The sequence below is a fragment of the Lathyrus oleraceus genome, chromosome 7 (genome assembly GCF_024323335.1).
Source record: "Lathyrus oleraceus cultivar Zhongwan6 chromosome 7, CAAS_Psat_ZW6_1.0, whole genome shotgun sequence".
NCBI lineage: Eukaryota > Viridiplantae > Streptophyta > Magnoliopsida > Fabales > Fabaceae > Lathyrus > Lathyrus oleraceus.
Window position 1 is genome coordinate 132,561,089 of NC_066585.1, and position 14,985 is coordinate 132,576,073.

A 14,985-nucleotide genomic window follows, 5' to 3' on the forward strand; every position below is an offset into this window, starting at 1 on the left:
TAGTTGCGGTGGTATTATTCGTGACACGAGGGGAGATTGGATTGGGGTTTTTCCATTTTTTTTTGAAATTGTAGTGCTTTAGGGGTAAAGTTTGGGGGAGTTTATAAAGGGCTTAAGCTTACGAAATGGTTATGCCTGAGAAGTGTGGAAGTTAATGTGGATTCTGAGAGTGTGGTGAAAGCTTTGGAGGGGGAAGGTAGTTAGAATTCTCTTTATTTGGCTTTAATTAGAGACATTAAAAAGTTGATTGTGGAACATGATTCTCTTTTAGCAAAACATATCTTTGGAGAAGCCAATCCGTGCGTTGACGCTTTGGCAAACATGGGATGCATCATAAATGACCTTTGTGTGTTCAATAAGGCTTCAGGTGATATATTTGGTCTAGTGAAAGCGAATAAGCTTTTTGCGTTAGTCTCTTTCGAGGCGGCTGAGTAGTTGTTTTATTTTTTGGGCTTATGCCCTCTTTGTAATAAAAAAAAAATTGAGGAAGTAACTTTCACTTTATTTTATTATTGTGCTAACTATCATTAATAAAAACATTTTAGGAAATGACACTAATTTTATTATTAAATTTAATATATCTAATCATTTTTAAAGATCTATACATAGTTCAAATAAAATACTTATTATAAGATATTTTTTTACTATTATGGTTAGGGGTGTTCAAAACCAAACTAACCCAATAAAAAATCACAAACCAAACCAAATCGAAATTGTAAAAAATCACATTTGATATGGATGCGTTTGAGCCATTTTTTTAAATAAAACCGCGCAGTTTGGTTTGATTTGTGGTTTGCATTTTGCAAACCGAACTAAATCAAACCAAACCACATTATATTACTCTCAAACTTCAGTTATCCCATATCCAACTCAAAACCCAAATCTATTATGCCTTAACCTTACAAATATTCTCTTACTCACATGTAAGATTTTAGTTTCAACATTCTCAAATCTCTCATAGTATTATCACGCATTCTTCTCATCTTCTTTGTCATGTACATCTCTCACTTCTCTTATGTTTTTTATTTTTCATCTTCTCATTTTTATGCTATTTTTCTCTCTTCCAATTACGTTTTTATCATAGACTTCTTCTCTAATCTCACATCTCTTATGTTATTTATTTTTCATCCTCTCTAATCTCTCACCTTCTCCATTTTTTTTATTATAATTTTTTTATATTGTTTTACGTTACTATTTTATGTTTTTTTTTTCCATCTTTGTCTAATCTTATTTTTTATATTGAATGAAAAGTTTTTGTATAAATATGATAAATTTTATTGTTATTCGATAATATATGAATGACTAAACACTAATTTATGTTGTTCTTTATAGATGTATGTATAATTTAATAATTTTTTTTATAAAAAATCGAACAAACCCAAATTATATTAATTTGATTTAATTTTAATTTTAAAAATTATCCACATCAAACCAAATCATATTTTTTTCTACTGTTGTTCGGATAATTTTTAATATCAAAATCGTCTAAATTGTCTTGGAAAACTTTGTAATTATGAGAAATTATCATTTTTTTTTGGACGTATGAAAAATGATTTTTTCTTACAGCGACAAGTCATCGTTCAACGAGACATATCTACCCACTTGTCTTAAAAATTAAAATAATTAATTCATCCAACGATTACCGTATTTATAAAATAAAATAAAAAATGACCTTTTTTTTACTCAAAAGAGCCATCCATTTACGGAGGCTGAACCTTTGTAGAGACCCATTCATTCACGTATTAAACTAAATCTCATCCAGTTTCCAAACGCCACGTGTACACGGTTATCGTCTTCAGCCAATCGCGAAGAACCCGTGACGTTATACTCGGGTATCCATTATTAACTTCAACGGAATTAGGTATATTGGATAAGTAATTAAATAAATAAAAATTAGAAAATAAATAACCGCTAACAACATTCATCCTTCACACAGTTCTAAATAAAAACTCGGAGAGAGCCACTGCCGGTACCATCACCGTCTTTCAGTTTTCCGGCGATCTCTTCGTTTTCCACCGCCGTTCCCATATCGTACCAATCAAACATGGTTCGTCTTCTTCCTCTTATCTATTCATCTCACTATTCAGTTTTATTGACTTTTTTCTTCGTTTAGATCTATTAGTTGATTTAGGTTCTTTTGTTTTGCTGCAATTAAATTTTTGAGAAATAATTCTAAATTGTTGTTTTCCATGCATGTGATTTAAATCAGGAACTTGTCGAAATTAGGTCAATTTTTTTTTTAATTCTACCATTGAAATTAGGTTATGGATTTCAGTATTTCTATGGTTGATTGTGAAGTTTTTTGGTTTCTTATGGATCAATGTGTTATACTTTGATTTAAGTTAAATGGATCCGACGAAATTTGATTTGATCTGATGTATTCAATTTTTAATAGTTAAGTTTTGGTTGGATTTGGTTTTGATGTGTTGATTGAAAATAAGATGTGGAATTTTGCTGTTTTGTGTAGACTACATCAAGGCGCCTCTCGGTTAGGAAGGTGGAGAAGTTTGAGAAAAACATTACGAAAAGAGGATTTGTGCCAGAAACAACTGTTAAGAAAGGAAAAGACTACCCTGTTGGTCCTTTGGTGCTTGGGTTCTTCGTCTTTGTTGTCATTGGATCATGTAAGATTATCCTTTCAATGTCGTTCTTGATATGTATTTTACTGATTTTTGTTTTCTTTATTTCATAGTCATATTCATAAGTCTTGTGCAGAATTGTATAATTTTCTTGTTTGTGTGGATTATATTTTCTTGTTTGGTTATTTGAGGGATTCTATTGCAGTGATATCCTTCGGTTTTTGAAATGTTGTTGTGAACATTATTTTATTGAGAACTGGGAACCATTAATATTAGACTAATAAAGTATTAATGGTTAACAAAAACATCATAATTGAATGCTGAATCCGGGCCGGCTTGAGAGACCAAATTTTTAGGCGCTGATATTAACCAGAATTTTTGCAATTTTAAACTTTTTTGGGAGCAAGACCGCATGTCCACCTAGCCTTTTCCTGAGGAGGATCAAGGTTTTAGTCCCTGGTTTTAGTCCCTCACCTATGCATGCCTATTTTGCCTTTTCTCTGGGCTTTTGCGGGACAGAGGGTATTGCTCAAGTGCAATTCAATTTGGGATTTAGAAAATCCCCGGAGGAACTAGTGCCTACTTGATCAAAGGTTTTAAGTACCTTCTTAAAGATTAGGATATATTTTCCTTTCTTCTATTACCATTTTCATTTCTGCTATGCTGTATGATTTCATTGACATGTTTGCATGCTTTTATTGCACAGCTCTCTTTCAGATAATCAGGACAGCAACCAGTGGAGGCATATGATGGAGCTTTGAGTTCGACTGTATCATGTTTTCTTTCTTAGCCCTGTAGAAAATGTGACTATACTTTTCTATATTTTCTTGAACAATGCTCGGTTCTTGTTCATGTTTTGATGAAGTTAAGGATATTTTATTATAGATCCATTGCACCTCTTCTCTTTAATTTTACTTATTGTGGCGGATTGGTTTTAGTGGTTAGTTCCGAAAGCTATGAATTATGAATGTGAGTATGACAGCATGAACTCATAATTCCTACACCCCAAATTCAATGGCAAGGGTGTGGACGTTTTTACTTTTGAACTTCAAGTAATTCACACTTTTTTTTTTTATTGTTGCCTCTTGGTATAATGTTAAGCTGTTAACGTGTTTTACATATAATTTTAGTTAACATAACTTTACAGTCCAGGGTTATAAGGGTTGACAAAACTAGATTTCAATAGGTGGAAAACATCTCTAAAACGAGGTTGGCGCATGATCTTGTTAGTTGTTCTATATCCGAGTTAATGCTTCATAGGGTTGAGGAGAGGAAATGATGAAGGTTGGATTGTCACGGGTATTACCCTATAATAGAAGTCTGTGTGGAGTAATAAGTTGGCGTTTCATAAAACTTAAATTTCTCTAAATATTACTCATTTTGTAGGAAAAAATACTTGTATCAAAACATTTCAACTTGTCGAGTATTCTAGAAATAGAAACAACAATTTGGATTCCTTTAAAACCATATTACATATTCCTTCGTCGAGTTGGCCCGCACACCAGTCAAAAATGGTGAGTTGGGTTGGAATTTTGTGACTGTCTATCCATAAAAAATGGTGAGTTGGGTTGGAATTTTGTGACTGTCTATCCATTCAATCCGTCCTGTTCAAATACCGTAAAAAAGAGAGGTTTAAATACCGTAAAAAAAGAGGTCGGTTGATCCGTCTTGTTATAAAACACTCATTTTTGAAACTCTGTGTAAATACCGTAAAAAAAAGAGGTCGGTTGATCGGTCTTGTTATAAAACACTCATTTTTGAAACTCTTGATGATGGTTTTATTTTAGGTGAATTTTTATTTTATGATTTTAGACTTAGAATTGCAATTCTTGATGGTTTTATTTTATAAATTTATTTATAGAATATTTTTTTAAGTATATAGAATATTTAGAATATTTAAAAATCTAGTTATCAAATATATAGAATATTTTTTAAAATAAAATTTATTAAAAAGATATTTTATAAAAAAATGATCTAAAAAATAAATGAAAATTTTAATTAAAATGTATCTTTTTTTTTGTTAATCTATTAAAAAAATATGCGGGAAGCTAGTCGTCCGTTAACCCGTCACCTTAGCGGACGAGCTAGATTTTTAAGTTCAATTTTATTTGGCGGACTAACCCGTCCCGTCCCTTTTTGACGGGCTTAAGGAAGGACAAAGTGAACGATCCATTTTACCCCCTAATTTTATGATAGTAAATCTGATTATTTATGAATCTTCAAATATTAGATCTTAGTTTTATGATTGTAAATCAGTTAGTTCTCTCTGAACCACGCTACACTCCATCATAATGCCATTGCTTGAGGCACCATATATAATTTCATGGCTCATAGAACCCACAAACACTAAACACTAACTGAAACATGTTCGTTAATGAGCTTTCGGGGGCTCTATTTGAACTTAGAAAATAATACACTATTAGATTTATTGTTGAAATAACCGTGTTTTTTAATTAAAACACATGAATAACCATCTTTCGTCATTATTAAGCAAAATATATATGTTTCAAATGGAAAAAAAGCACAGGTGCGCCACAACCCCTACTACATGCACTACCAATGCGCCAATATGACTGACACGTGCACTATCAATGCACCAATATAACTGACACATGCACTATAGTCCAAAGAGGAGACGCCACCTATGTGTATTGGCGTTTTTATTTATTTATAAATAGGTATTTTCATTCTCCACCATTTTCCACACATTTTTTCATTTCATTCTTAAGTTTTTCTTCAAAATTTCTACATGATTATCAAAAAGAGATGCTCAAGTTTGTTATTCGATTATCAAGCCCCTGATGAAGATCCGACTTTGGAACATTCAGACTTTCGAGCATCTTGAGAAGGGCTTGATCCATTGGTTAAACTAAGAGATTCAAGACGGGAAACAAATTAGAAGAATTGATAGGCTTGTTTTGGTGTTCAACATTGACAATGAGAATAACGAACCACCTCATTTTTGGGAGTCAATTAAAATTGACAATGATGTCTGTGTTATGATGTATGAACCATATGATATTGTTTTGATAGTTGTAATCTCTTAGATATGTTGGCGTGTTAAGTCTTTTTATTTGTTGTTCGTGTTATTGTTTTAGGTGTGTTTGTATTCATTTTGTTGTAACCGAAAATTATATTCAATATGAAATTTCATGGTTACAAAAAATAAATTACATATCGAGAATGCATACAATAATTATATTGTGGAACTTGTTCCAAGATTGGGACAACGTGTCCGTGTGTGGCTGGACTGACAACATATATACCACATAATCTTACCATTTTAATAGCCGAATCGATTTCGGTTCGAGTACGTGTGTTGTTAGGACGACCATTTTTCTTCCTTTGCATATTTCCGTTATGCCAAACTATGTCCGCTCGATATGTAAACCAATATTTCTCCATTGCTACCATCAGAAAGATATTGTTGTACACAATGAATACGTTTATGACTTTACAAATTGCAGTTAGATGCATGGAATGGTCATGGCGAATATTTGAACATGCCACAATGACATGGTGGCAAGGCATACAAATGGCTTGAAATTTTCCGCAGTCGAACCAACCTCTATCTAGTTGGATTCGATAGAATCCCCTTGGCATCCCCTCATTATGGTTCATTGTCTCCAGTACACTGAACCAACCTCTACAACAGTCAAAGATTATAACCAGGTGTGTGTTAGCTTCGGTAGTTTCCTCCTTCATAAATTTCATACAATTGTTTTGATTCTAACACTGAACTCCACTTTGAACCCTTGATCACGAACATTGACCCTAACCTAAAATACGCTGCTCTCACCAACACAGTTATGTGTATATTTCTAATGCCTTTGAAGACAAAGTTTATTGATTCCACAAGATTTATTGTCATGTGGCCTAATCATTGATCATTATCAAATGCCCTGGTCCACTTCTCCATCGAAATATTATTGATCAACCTTAACGCATCCGCATTTGACAATCTTATCTCTTCGCGGTAGTGTTGGAACAATGGTTGGGTTAACGCATACCTTGCGTTCACAACATTTTTCCGAAGCGTCTTGTCTCTGATCTCCGCATGAAGTTTTGTGCAATATGTCTAATGTAGTAGACATGTGTAGAAGGATGATCTTGCAAATCGTTATCAGGATTATTGTATGCACTGTCAATAGATGGATGTCTATCTAAAATCAAACATAGGTTGGATTGCGGATCAACGTGTATTCATAGACTCTTGAGAAATAAACTTCAACGGCCAATTGTGTCAGTTTCAATCAGATAATTAAACCATTAATATCATTCCTATATATTTCTTGCATTATGATGCTCTTTTTGAACTTAAAAAATAATACTATTACTTTATATTATTATACTTATTATATTTTTATAATAAAATCATTAATAATATAATGTTTCCTTGGAAAATCATTTTCAATATAAAAAAAAAGGTATAACTATTTAAAATGTGTCATATGACAACCAAGGAGTGTCAAATAAAATACATTTTTGTAGTGACGGGTCTAGAAATTTGTTTTAGTGGGGCTAAAAAATATATATATTTCAATAAAAAAAAGTATTATAAACTTTTATAAAATAAATAATCATAATAACAATAACACATCATACACAAAAATTATATAAGTTACAATTATCATCTATGATTTTTATATTTGGAAAATATTTAAAATATTTATGTTTAATAAATTTTTCTGTTAACACAATTAAATATGTGAGAAGATGTTTCAATAATTACCTCAACCACGTGAAAAATCAATGTTAACCTCAAAAATAAATATATTGTCGTATATACAATATGTTTTTTCTTATAAATTTTTTATCAATATTTCAAAAAATTGATTATTAAATTTTAAAATTATGATATAAATTTCATTCAATTTAATAAAGATAATCTTTCTTGTAAAATAAAACTCGTAATTAATTTATCTTCTTACTTGTAAAAAAATCACTTGCCTTAGTTTTAGTTTTGGTGCAATACAATATTACAACCAACCAATATATAAAATTAAGAGATGATTGATTTATTTTGCTAATAAAACTAAGAGATGTGTATTTATGTATTAATTGTGTAAACTTTTACACATGCTTTCCATCAAAATCACAATGTGGTGCTACTTTTTTAGTTTAATTTTAAGAATATCACAATAAATATTTATTTGTAGTAATTTGATTGAATACATATGAAAATATTTTTTACATAATTTATGTTGGAACATTATGCCAATATTATAATATAATTTATGTTGGAACATTATGTTAATATTATAATATAGGGAAATGAATTAAAAAAAGTTTCTTAAGTGAAAAAGTTCCTACATGGAGATGAATTTATGTTGGAACATAATGTGTGTTAGTTGCGAAAAAACTCTTTAGTCTCACATTGCTTATGTGGGATATCTTAGCTACCTCACTTTATAATATAAGAAAATTCTTTGTTTCATTCCAAAACACAAAAAAAACTTATTTTGAGTTTTTCCTTCCTCACACTCATAACTCAGTGTCTTTAGAATTGTCGAAGTGTCAATTTCTTTCCCTTTCTTTCTACTGTTGAATTTTTTGAGTATTTTCTTGAATTTTGTTTAGAGAATTATGTTAAATTTGAATTGAGAAACTATCAAGTATAATTTTTGGATTCTCTTTAGAGAATTATTCGAATTTCTTTGTTCGAGAAATCATTTTGAATGGTCAAATGATTGTTATTGAATTCTCTTTGGAGAATTATTGGAATTTCTCTTGGTTTGTGAGATTATTACGATTGGTTGTTATACCAGATACTACGAGTGATATTTATACCATATTTGAATGATCTTTGTACCATCATAGAGTGTATTTCTAGATTCATTATCTATCGTACAAGTAGTAATCGTACAATATAGAACTGAGTTATTTTATCCTGGAGGCGGTTCGGTAGTTTGACTGCTTTGTATAACTTTGGGAGGTGTCGCGAAACGTCTTAAAGAGAGTACCTAGTCCGCGACTCGACCTGATAATTTCTTCTGGGGCTAATTTTCAAAATTGTGAAACAACAATTTTAAGACGTTTCAAAAACTGTCATGGCTACCGAAGAAATTATTGGTAATACTGCGGCCGTTGTCTCTAACAAACCATTCAAGTTTGAGGGTCTTCACTTCAAACATTGACAAACTAAAATGAAATTTTGTCTAACCTTAAAGAAGGTTATTAACGTTATGACTAAGGATATTTATGTTGCTCTTTCTGGATCAACTGAACAAACTAACGATAAGAACTCTGTGGATTCATATGGAAATGCTAAAATGGATGAATATGCTACGAGTGATTTACAGCTCACGAAAGAAATCACCCTATGGCATGAGAATGATTATCTCAAAAATCACATTTTGAATGGTCTTGCTGGCGATCTATATGATTAGTACAGTAATTACAAGACTGTTAAACAGGTATGGGAAGCTCTGCAAAAGAAATATGATACTGAAGAAGTTGAAACAAAGAAGTATGTCGTTAGCCGTTACCTAAAGTATCAGATGGTATAAATGAAAGGTCAGGGGAGACTCGATGTTACGAACTTCAAAAGATTGCTTATAAGATCATCACAAAAGGTATATGTTTAAATAAACAATTTCAAATAGTTTATTATTGACAAATTGCCCCATAGTTTGAATGTTTTTTTAAAAAAATCTTCACCACAAGACAAAAGAATTTTTAATTGAGAGTATGATTATTCGCTTTTGAGTTGAAGAAGAATCTCAGAGACAAGATCAAAACGAAAAGTCTTAATTATTTCAAACAACAAAAATAAATTCAGTGTAGTTCTGAAGTCATTTGGAAAATGATTAAAGAATCAGAAATACAATATTGTGAACCGGATTAAGAGTGGGAATCCCTCTATGGTCCCATCTTCTCTGATTGCTAGGCAACAACCACCACCTCAAAGAAATGACGCTCTGGAGTTCATGTGTTTTAATTGTGGAAAGTCGGGCCATATTGCTAAGAGATGCAAGAGCGGGCCTAAACCTGCAGTTGCCTCTAATGCACAGGTTAACCTGACTGGTCAGGAATTTGTTGCTATCATAACTGAAATTAAAATGGTTGGTGGACAGACATTGTCTTTTCTCATCATGTCTGTTATGATCATGCAATGTTCAAAACATACACGAATAAAAAAAATTGCTGAGAGTTGCTTACACCATTAATGTTGTTGATATTGGAGAAGTGGATATGAATCACACCTCCGAAAAAAATTTAATCTTGAAGAATCTCATGTATAATCCTGATATTATAAAGAATCTTGTTTATGGTTTTCTTCTGAATAAGGTATGGTTTAGTCCGTCTATTGGGGTAGATTTGTACACAATCACTAAATATGATATTTTTGTGAAACTGTTATATTTAAGACTTTTGCGAATGAAATTGAAATTCAATTTAGTAACAAGGTTAAGAGAATTTGTAGTGATTAGGGAACTGGATATTATTTCAGTTTATTTAATGAATTTTATAAACAAAATTGAATTGTACATGAAGCGACTACACCATTTTCTCCTGAAATGAATGGTAAAGAAGATAGAAAGATTAGAACTCTTACTGAACTATGATAATGTGAAAATACATCGTATATTTGCCTTGATTTACACTAAAAAATCGTACCACTTTCATTTATATTCCGATTATTCCGCAAGTGTTCGAGTTATTTTTGCAGGTATTTCAATTCCCATGATTAAATGAGCAAAATATAGAAAAAGAAGGAAAAGAAGAAGAAACGGAAGAGAAAACAGCAGAAAAACAGAGAATACAAATTTTGTGCATGTGACGACCGTCACAAAGCCTGTCACGACCGTCACGCTCAGCCTGTCACGACCGTCACAGGATCATCATGAACGTCACGCGGTCAAAATCAGCGCTTTGAAATTGTCAACAGAAGTGATCCACTAGGCCCTTAATTCTCGTTTCTCAGCCACTTTCCCGTGGATTCCTCACTCAACCAAGTCATCCTTATTTCTCTCAACTGCCAAGACCTAATGGCGGATATAAAAAGATGGAAGTTGGAAACCTACGGGGACGCTTAATTTTTCTCTCGGAAGCCAGCTTTGAAGACCTTTTTTTCTCTCAACATTTTTTCACAGCAATTCTATTTTGTCTTTTATTTTTCTTCAGCAACATTATTTTCTTTTACCGTTCATAGCTTTGATTTTCCCTTTTTCATTTCCGCTTTTCATTTAGCCAAAGTAGTAGTTTCCTACATTGGGGACTTACTACAATTTATTTAATTTAGTCTAAGCAATTACTTCGAAGAAGCAGAATCCTACCGACCTGTGGAGGACTGCTCAAGTACTTCAAGATTCGGCATATTCTATTAATCCAATTTCCAGGTTTTTATTCAATTATAATTGTTATTTATTTATTATTATAATCATGTTTGTTTTATTGTTGATCTGTTTATGTTCGTCTGTGTTTGTGTTGTTTAACATGTCCGACTAAACCACCGGTATCGGTATGTAACAATTTAATTAGACGGGATTTAATAATAATCGGTGTAAAACTTCTTTCCTCAAGCAATCTTTTTGGCTGTGGTTTTTAATTCAAATTTAATTAACTTTGTCACAAGAGTGAGAAGCTATTTAATACGATTTTGCCACGAGAGTGGGAAATTAACTAAGGTGAGAACCGACAATCGCGAGAGCGTGAGAGTCGAACTGGATAGTAAAAACTAGGCATTGATTTTAAAAACAGCGAGAGCACTTTAAAAGCAATTAGAACTTATTTATTTTCAAAAATTATATTTAACTTCAAATGGGACAGCGAGAGCGTACATTCTGACTTAAAGGTATAGTCCAAATCAACAATCACGAGAGTGTGAGATAAAGCCTTTTAAATAAATATTTTCTACTGAAAGATATTTGATACTTAAATTATACACCGGTGACTTAACGAATCCCTGACGATTAATGCGTTGCATACTGATATCCTTCTATTAATATTTTCTTAAGAATTAACTTCCCTTAGATTTAATTTTCTTCAACCAAACTTCTAAAAAAATCATTCCCTTAGCTAAACATAGTAACGTCGGTAGCATTAGTTTGACCATCGCTCCTTGTGGGTTCGATATCTTTTAAAACTAAAACGACTAGACTGTGCACTTGCAGTCAAGTACCCGATATACTATATTCTATATACAGTCACGAGACGTATCAAGTTTTTGGCGCCGTTGTCGGGGACCTGATTTAGTCAAATAGTGTGATTATTTCGTTGCACAGTATAGACTAAGGTAAAAAACTAATCTCCTTTCCCTTATTTCCCTCGATTGTATGCCAAGTACTCGCTCACAAGGCGACAACTTAGCACCACCAATCGCTGAATTAGAGCATTTCTTATATTTAATACGCCGAATACTAGAGTACTAACGAAGGTACAATATTCCCGATATCTTCTTTCCTACTGCTGAACCAGTTGAAAAACCAACCATGGCTGCAGTAGATCCACAAAATCGTCCTCTTAAGTTCTACGCTACCCCGTTCCAACAAGAACCTCACAGCAGCATTGTTGCCCCTGCTATCAATCGAAACGATTTCGAGCTGACACCCTCATTATTATCAGCCATCCAACAACATCAATTTGCTAGAAATCCTACGGACGACCCTAATGAACATTTGATCAAGTTTGTGCAGTACGCGGACACTATGAAGGCGAATGGTGTATCTCAAGATGTGATAAGACTACGCCTCTTTCCTTTCTCTCTAAGAGACAGAGCTTGGGCTTGGTTGCAATCCTTGCCATCTAACTCAGTTATAACATGGGAAGAACTGAAGAACATTTTCTTATCCCGATATTTTCCGCCAAGCAAAACTGCTATGCTGAGAGATCAAATCAACGGATTTCGACAAAAGGATGTAGAATCTCTCTACGACGCATGGGAGAGATACAAAGATATGATGAGGATATGTCCACATCACGGTCTCGAAGACTGGGTGATCATTCACACATTTTACAATGGGCTTCTGTATAACACAAGACTGACACTAGACGCTGCCGCGGGCGGTGCACTTATGGACAAGCCATACAACGAAGCCTATCAACTCAGTAAAAACATGGCCCAAAACCATTGCGAATGGGGAGGTGAAAGAACTCCAGTAGAAAAGTCCCAAACAAAAAGTGGAATGTACGAAATCAGTAGCCTTGACCACGTCCATGCAAAGGTTGATGCCATTGTTCAGAAGTTAGACAACTTGACCATACTGTGGCAACCTGAAAAATACAGTGCGCGAAAAAAACAACCGGCGAAAGAAAAAGACAGAAGAGTCGCCACCGTGCGTTATTCATCCCAAAGGAGGGAAAGGAAACGCTCGAAGTAAACCTGAAAAAAGGAAAGGACAAGACGGGGTCTCGCAACCAAATCTTGGGTTCGGGAGTCGGTTATGCGAATGGAAGGTATTAGCACCCCTACGCATCCGTAGTACTCTACGGGATCCACTTTTGTAGTTCTTGTCTAAAGGGTGTGGGTTTATCTTGTGCTGTTTGCAAAAAAAAACAAAAAAAGGGTTAAATGAAAATGACTCGCGCGGATGTTGCATCCACTGCATACGTATCTCATCTGAATATGAGAATCAGAGTCTTCGTAGCTCGGGTGACCTATGGGTTGGGGGGATGTGTGCTCGCTAAGACATCGCGTCTTATGCCTACGTATCTCATCTGGAATGAGAATCAGAGCAAGCCGTAGTTCGGCTAACTACGGGGTTATGGATTGGGTTTTGGACGAACGACGTCACTACGCAATCTACCGGATGCTCGACCTTTGGAGACTTACTCGCCTGTAGTAGAAGGAGTAAACGTGTTGCTTTGGGTTTTAGGGTTTGGGATGCTCGAGGGCAAACAGGCAGTCCTTGACGAAGGAACCGCGCTACATGTGGGGATATGAATACAAAACACAAAACATGTATCTCAAAGTAAAATGCCACCAAGGGGCCCAAACATTGCCTCCTATCGAGGTCTTCCAGCTAAGAAAGCGATAAAGTACGAGAAAAGGAAAAAATTACCACACGGATAAAGATCCGAAGTTACAACAATTAAAGGATTAGCAACCCTGAGATCTCTCCAACTAGACCATCAAAGAAAATCAGACAATACGATTAATCAGGATAAACCTCCGGATGGTATCCCTGCAAGAGTATGTGAGCCCTCGCGAAAACTCAACATAAAGGTTAGACAAACAAGGTGAAATCCAGGGAAAACAATGCCATGGCAACACAAAGACAGGTTAGAGAAACAAAATAGGGTAACCCAGAGTTGCCCCTAAATCAAAATGTAACCACATGAATAATTCCATCAAAATTCACAAAAGGCTCACAAAAAAGGTATCAAATTCACCCATAATACCTCATACATTTAGAGCATTCAAATTAAAGGCATAAAGATGATGGATATAGGGCAAACCTGATTGGAGAGCTTGATTGAAATTGAGTTGCACCCGTGAGGTTTACAAGTTGAGTTCCCTTCAGGGTTTGGAGGCTGCTCTGAGTTCTCTGTCAGGTCTTCTCTCACTATCTTTTTCCTCAGGGTTTTGTTCCAAGGAAACCTCAGAGTGTTTTGTTTCTCCTCAAAATCCCCCTTTGTTCTGTCTTCTTTCTCTCACTATCTCTTTCCAGTGAATCTCCCAGTGTAACTCCAAGTGTCTTTTCCTCTACTGAAACTTCAGTATTTATAGACTGATTTTCGTGGGTAGTGGGCTCAAATGAGGGAGACCCAAGTCCAAAATAATTTGTTATATTTTATTTATTTATTTTATTTATTTATTTAATTAATTAATTTATTTATTTATTTTTTTATTTTATTTTTTTTTCGTTTTTTTTATTTTATTTTTTTTTCAGGAAAAATGAAGGGTAAATTTTGGGGTATTACAACTGCCCCTATTCAATTAACTGGAGACCCGGAAAGAAGATGGCAGCTGCTTTCGTGCTTTCGAGGTATCAAGGGATTGAATACAATAAAAGCCCAAAAATTTGCACTGAAGTGAAGTGAACTAACAATGTCTGTCAGAATCGGCAAAGAGGTGGTCTTGAAAGAAGAATCTGTCTGGTACGGTGAGAGTCAGTCTGAATATCGAAAAAGAATGTTAAACTGGATACCAAAATAAATGGTAACACAGAAATAACCATGGCCTGAATGCCGCTCATCAGTCTGAATACTGGAAAGGATTTCGATCTGAACATCGGAAAATTGGCCTGAATGCCACAAGTCGCATCGACCTGAACGTCGGAAACTTCTTCGATCTGAACATCGGAAAATTGGCTTGAATGCCACAAGTCGCATCGACCTGAACGTCGGAAACTTCTTCGATCTGAACATCGGAAAGACTTGGCCTGAATGCCACTTCGATCTGAATGTCGGAAAATTGGCCTGAATGCCACAAGCTGCATCGACCTGAACGTCGGAAACTTCT

General features: G+C 34.1%; 1 protein-coding gene and 1 non-coding gene across 2 annotated transcripts; one reads left to right on the plus strand and one right to left on the minus strand.

Moving 5' to 3' along the window:
• The first annotated feature begins 1,877 nt into the window (after positions 1-1,877).
• On the plus strand, positions 1,878-3,469 carry LOC127101381 (uncharacterized). The gene is made up of 3 exons (XM_051038769.1): positions 1,878-2,047; positions 2,468-2,624; positions 3,286-3,469. The coding sequence occupies exons 1-3, from the start codon at positions 2,045-2,047 to the stop codon at positions 3,327-3,329; spliced, it is 204 nt and encodes a 67-aa protein (XP_050894726.1). The 5' UTR covers positions 1,878-2,044; the 3' UTR covers positions 3,330-3,469.
• Positions 3,470-12,400: 8,931 nt separating this feature from the next.
• Positions 12,401-12,507, minus strand: LOC127109769 (small nucleolar RNA R71). Its single transcript, XR_007797022.1, has one exon. It is a non-coding gene; the product is annotated as a small nucleolar RNA R71 (small nucleolar RNA).
• Positions 12,508-14,985: the final 2,478 nt, after the last annotated feature.

Excerpts from the sequence above, each read along its gene's own strand:
- LOC127101381 (XM_051038769.1), top strand. Across the intron at positions 2,625-3,285 it reads CTTTGTTGTCATTGGATCAT|CTCTCTTTCAGATAATCAGG; the intron begins GTAAGATTATCC and ends TTTATTGCACAG.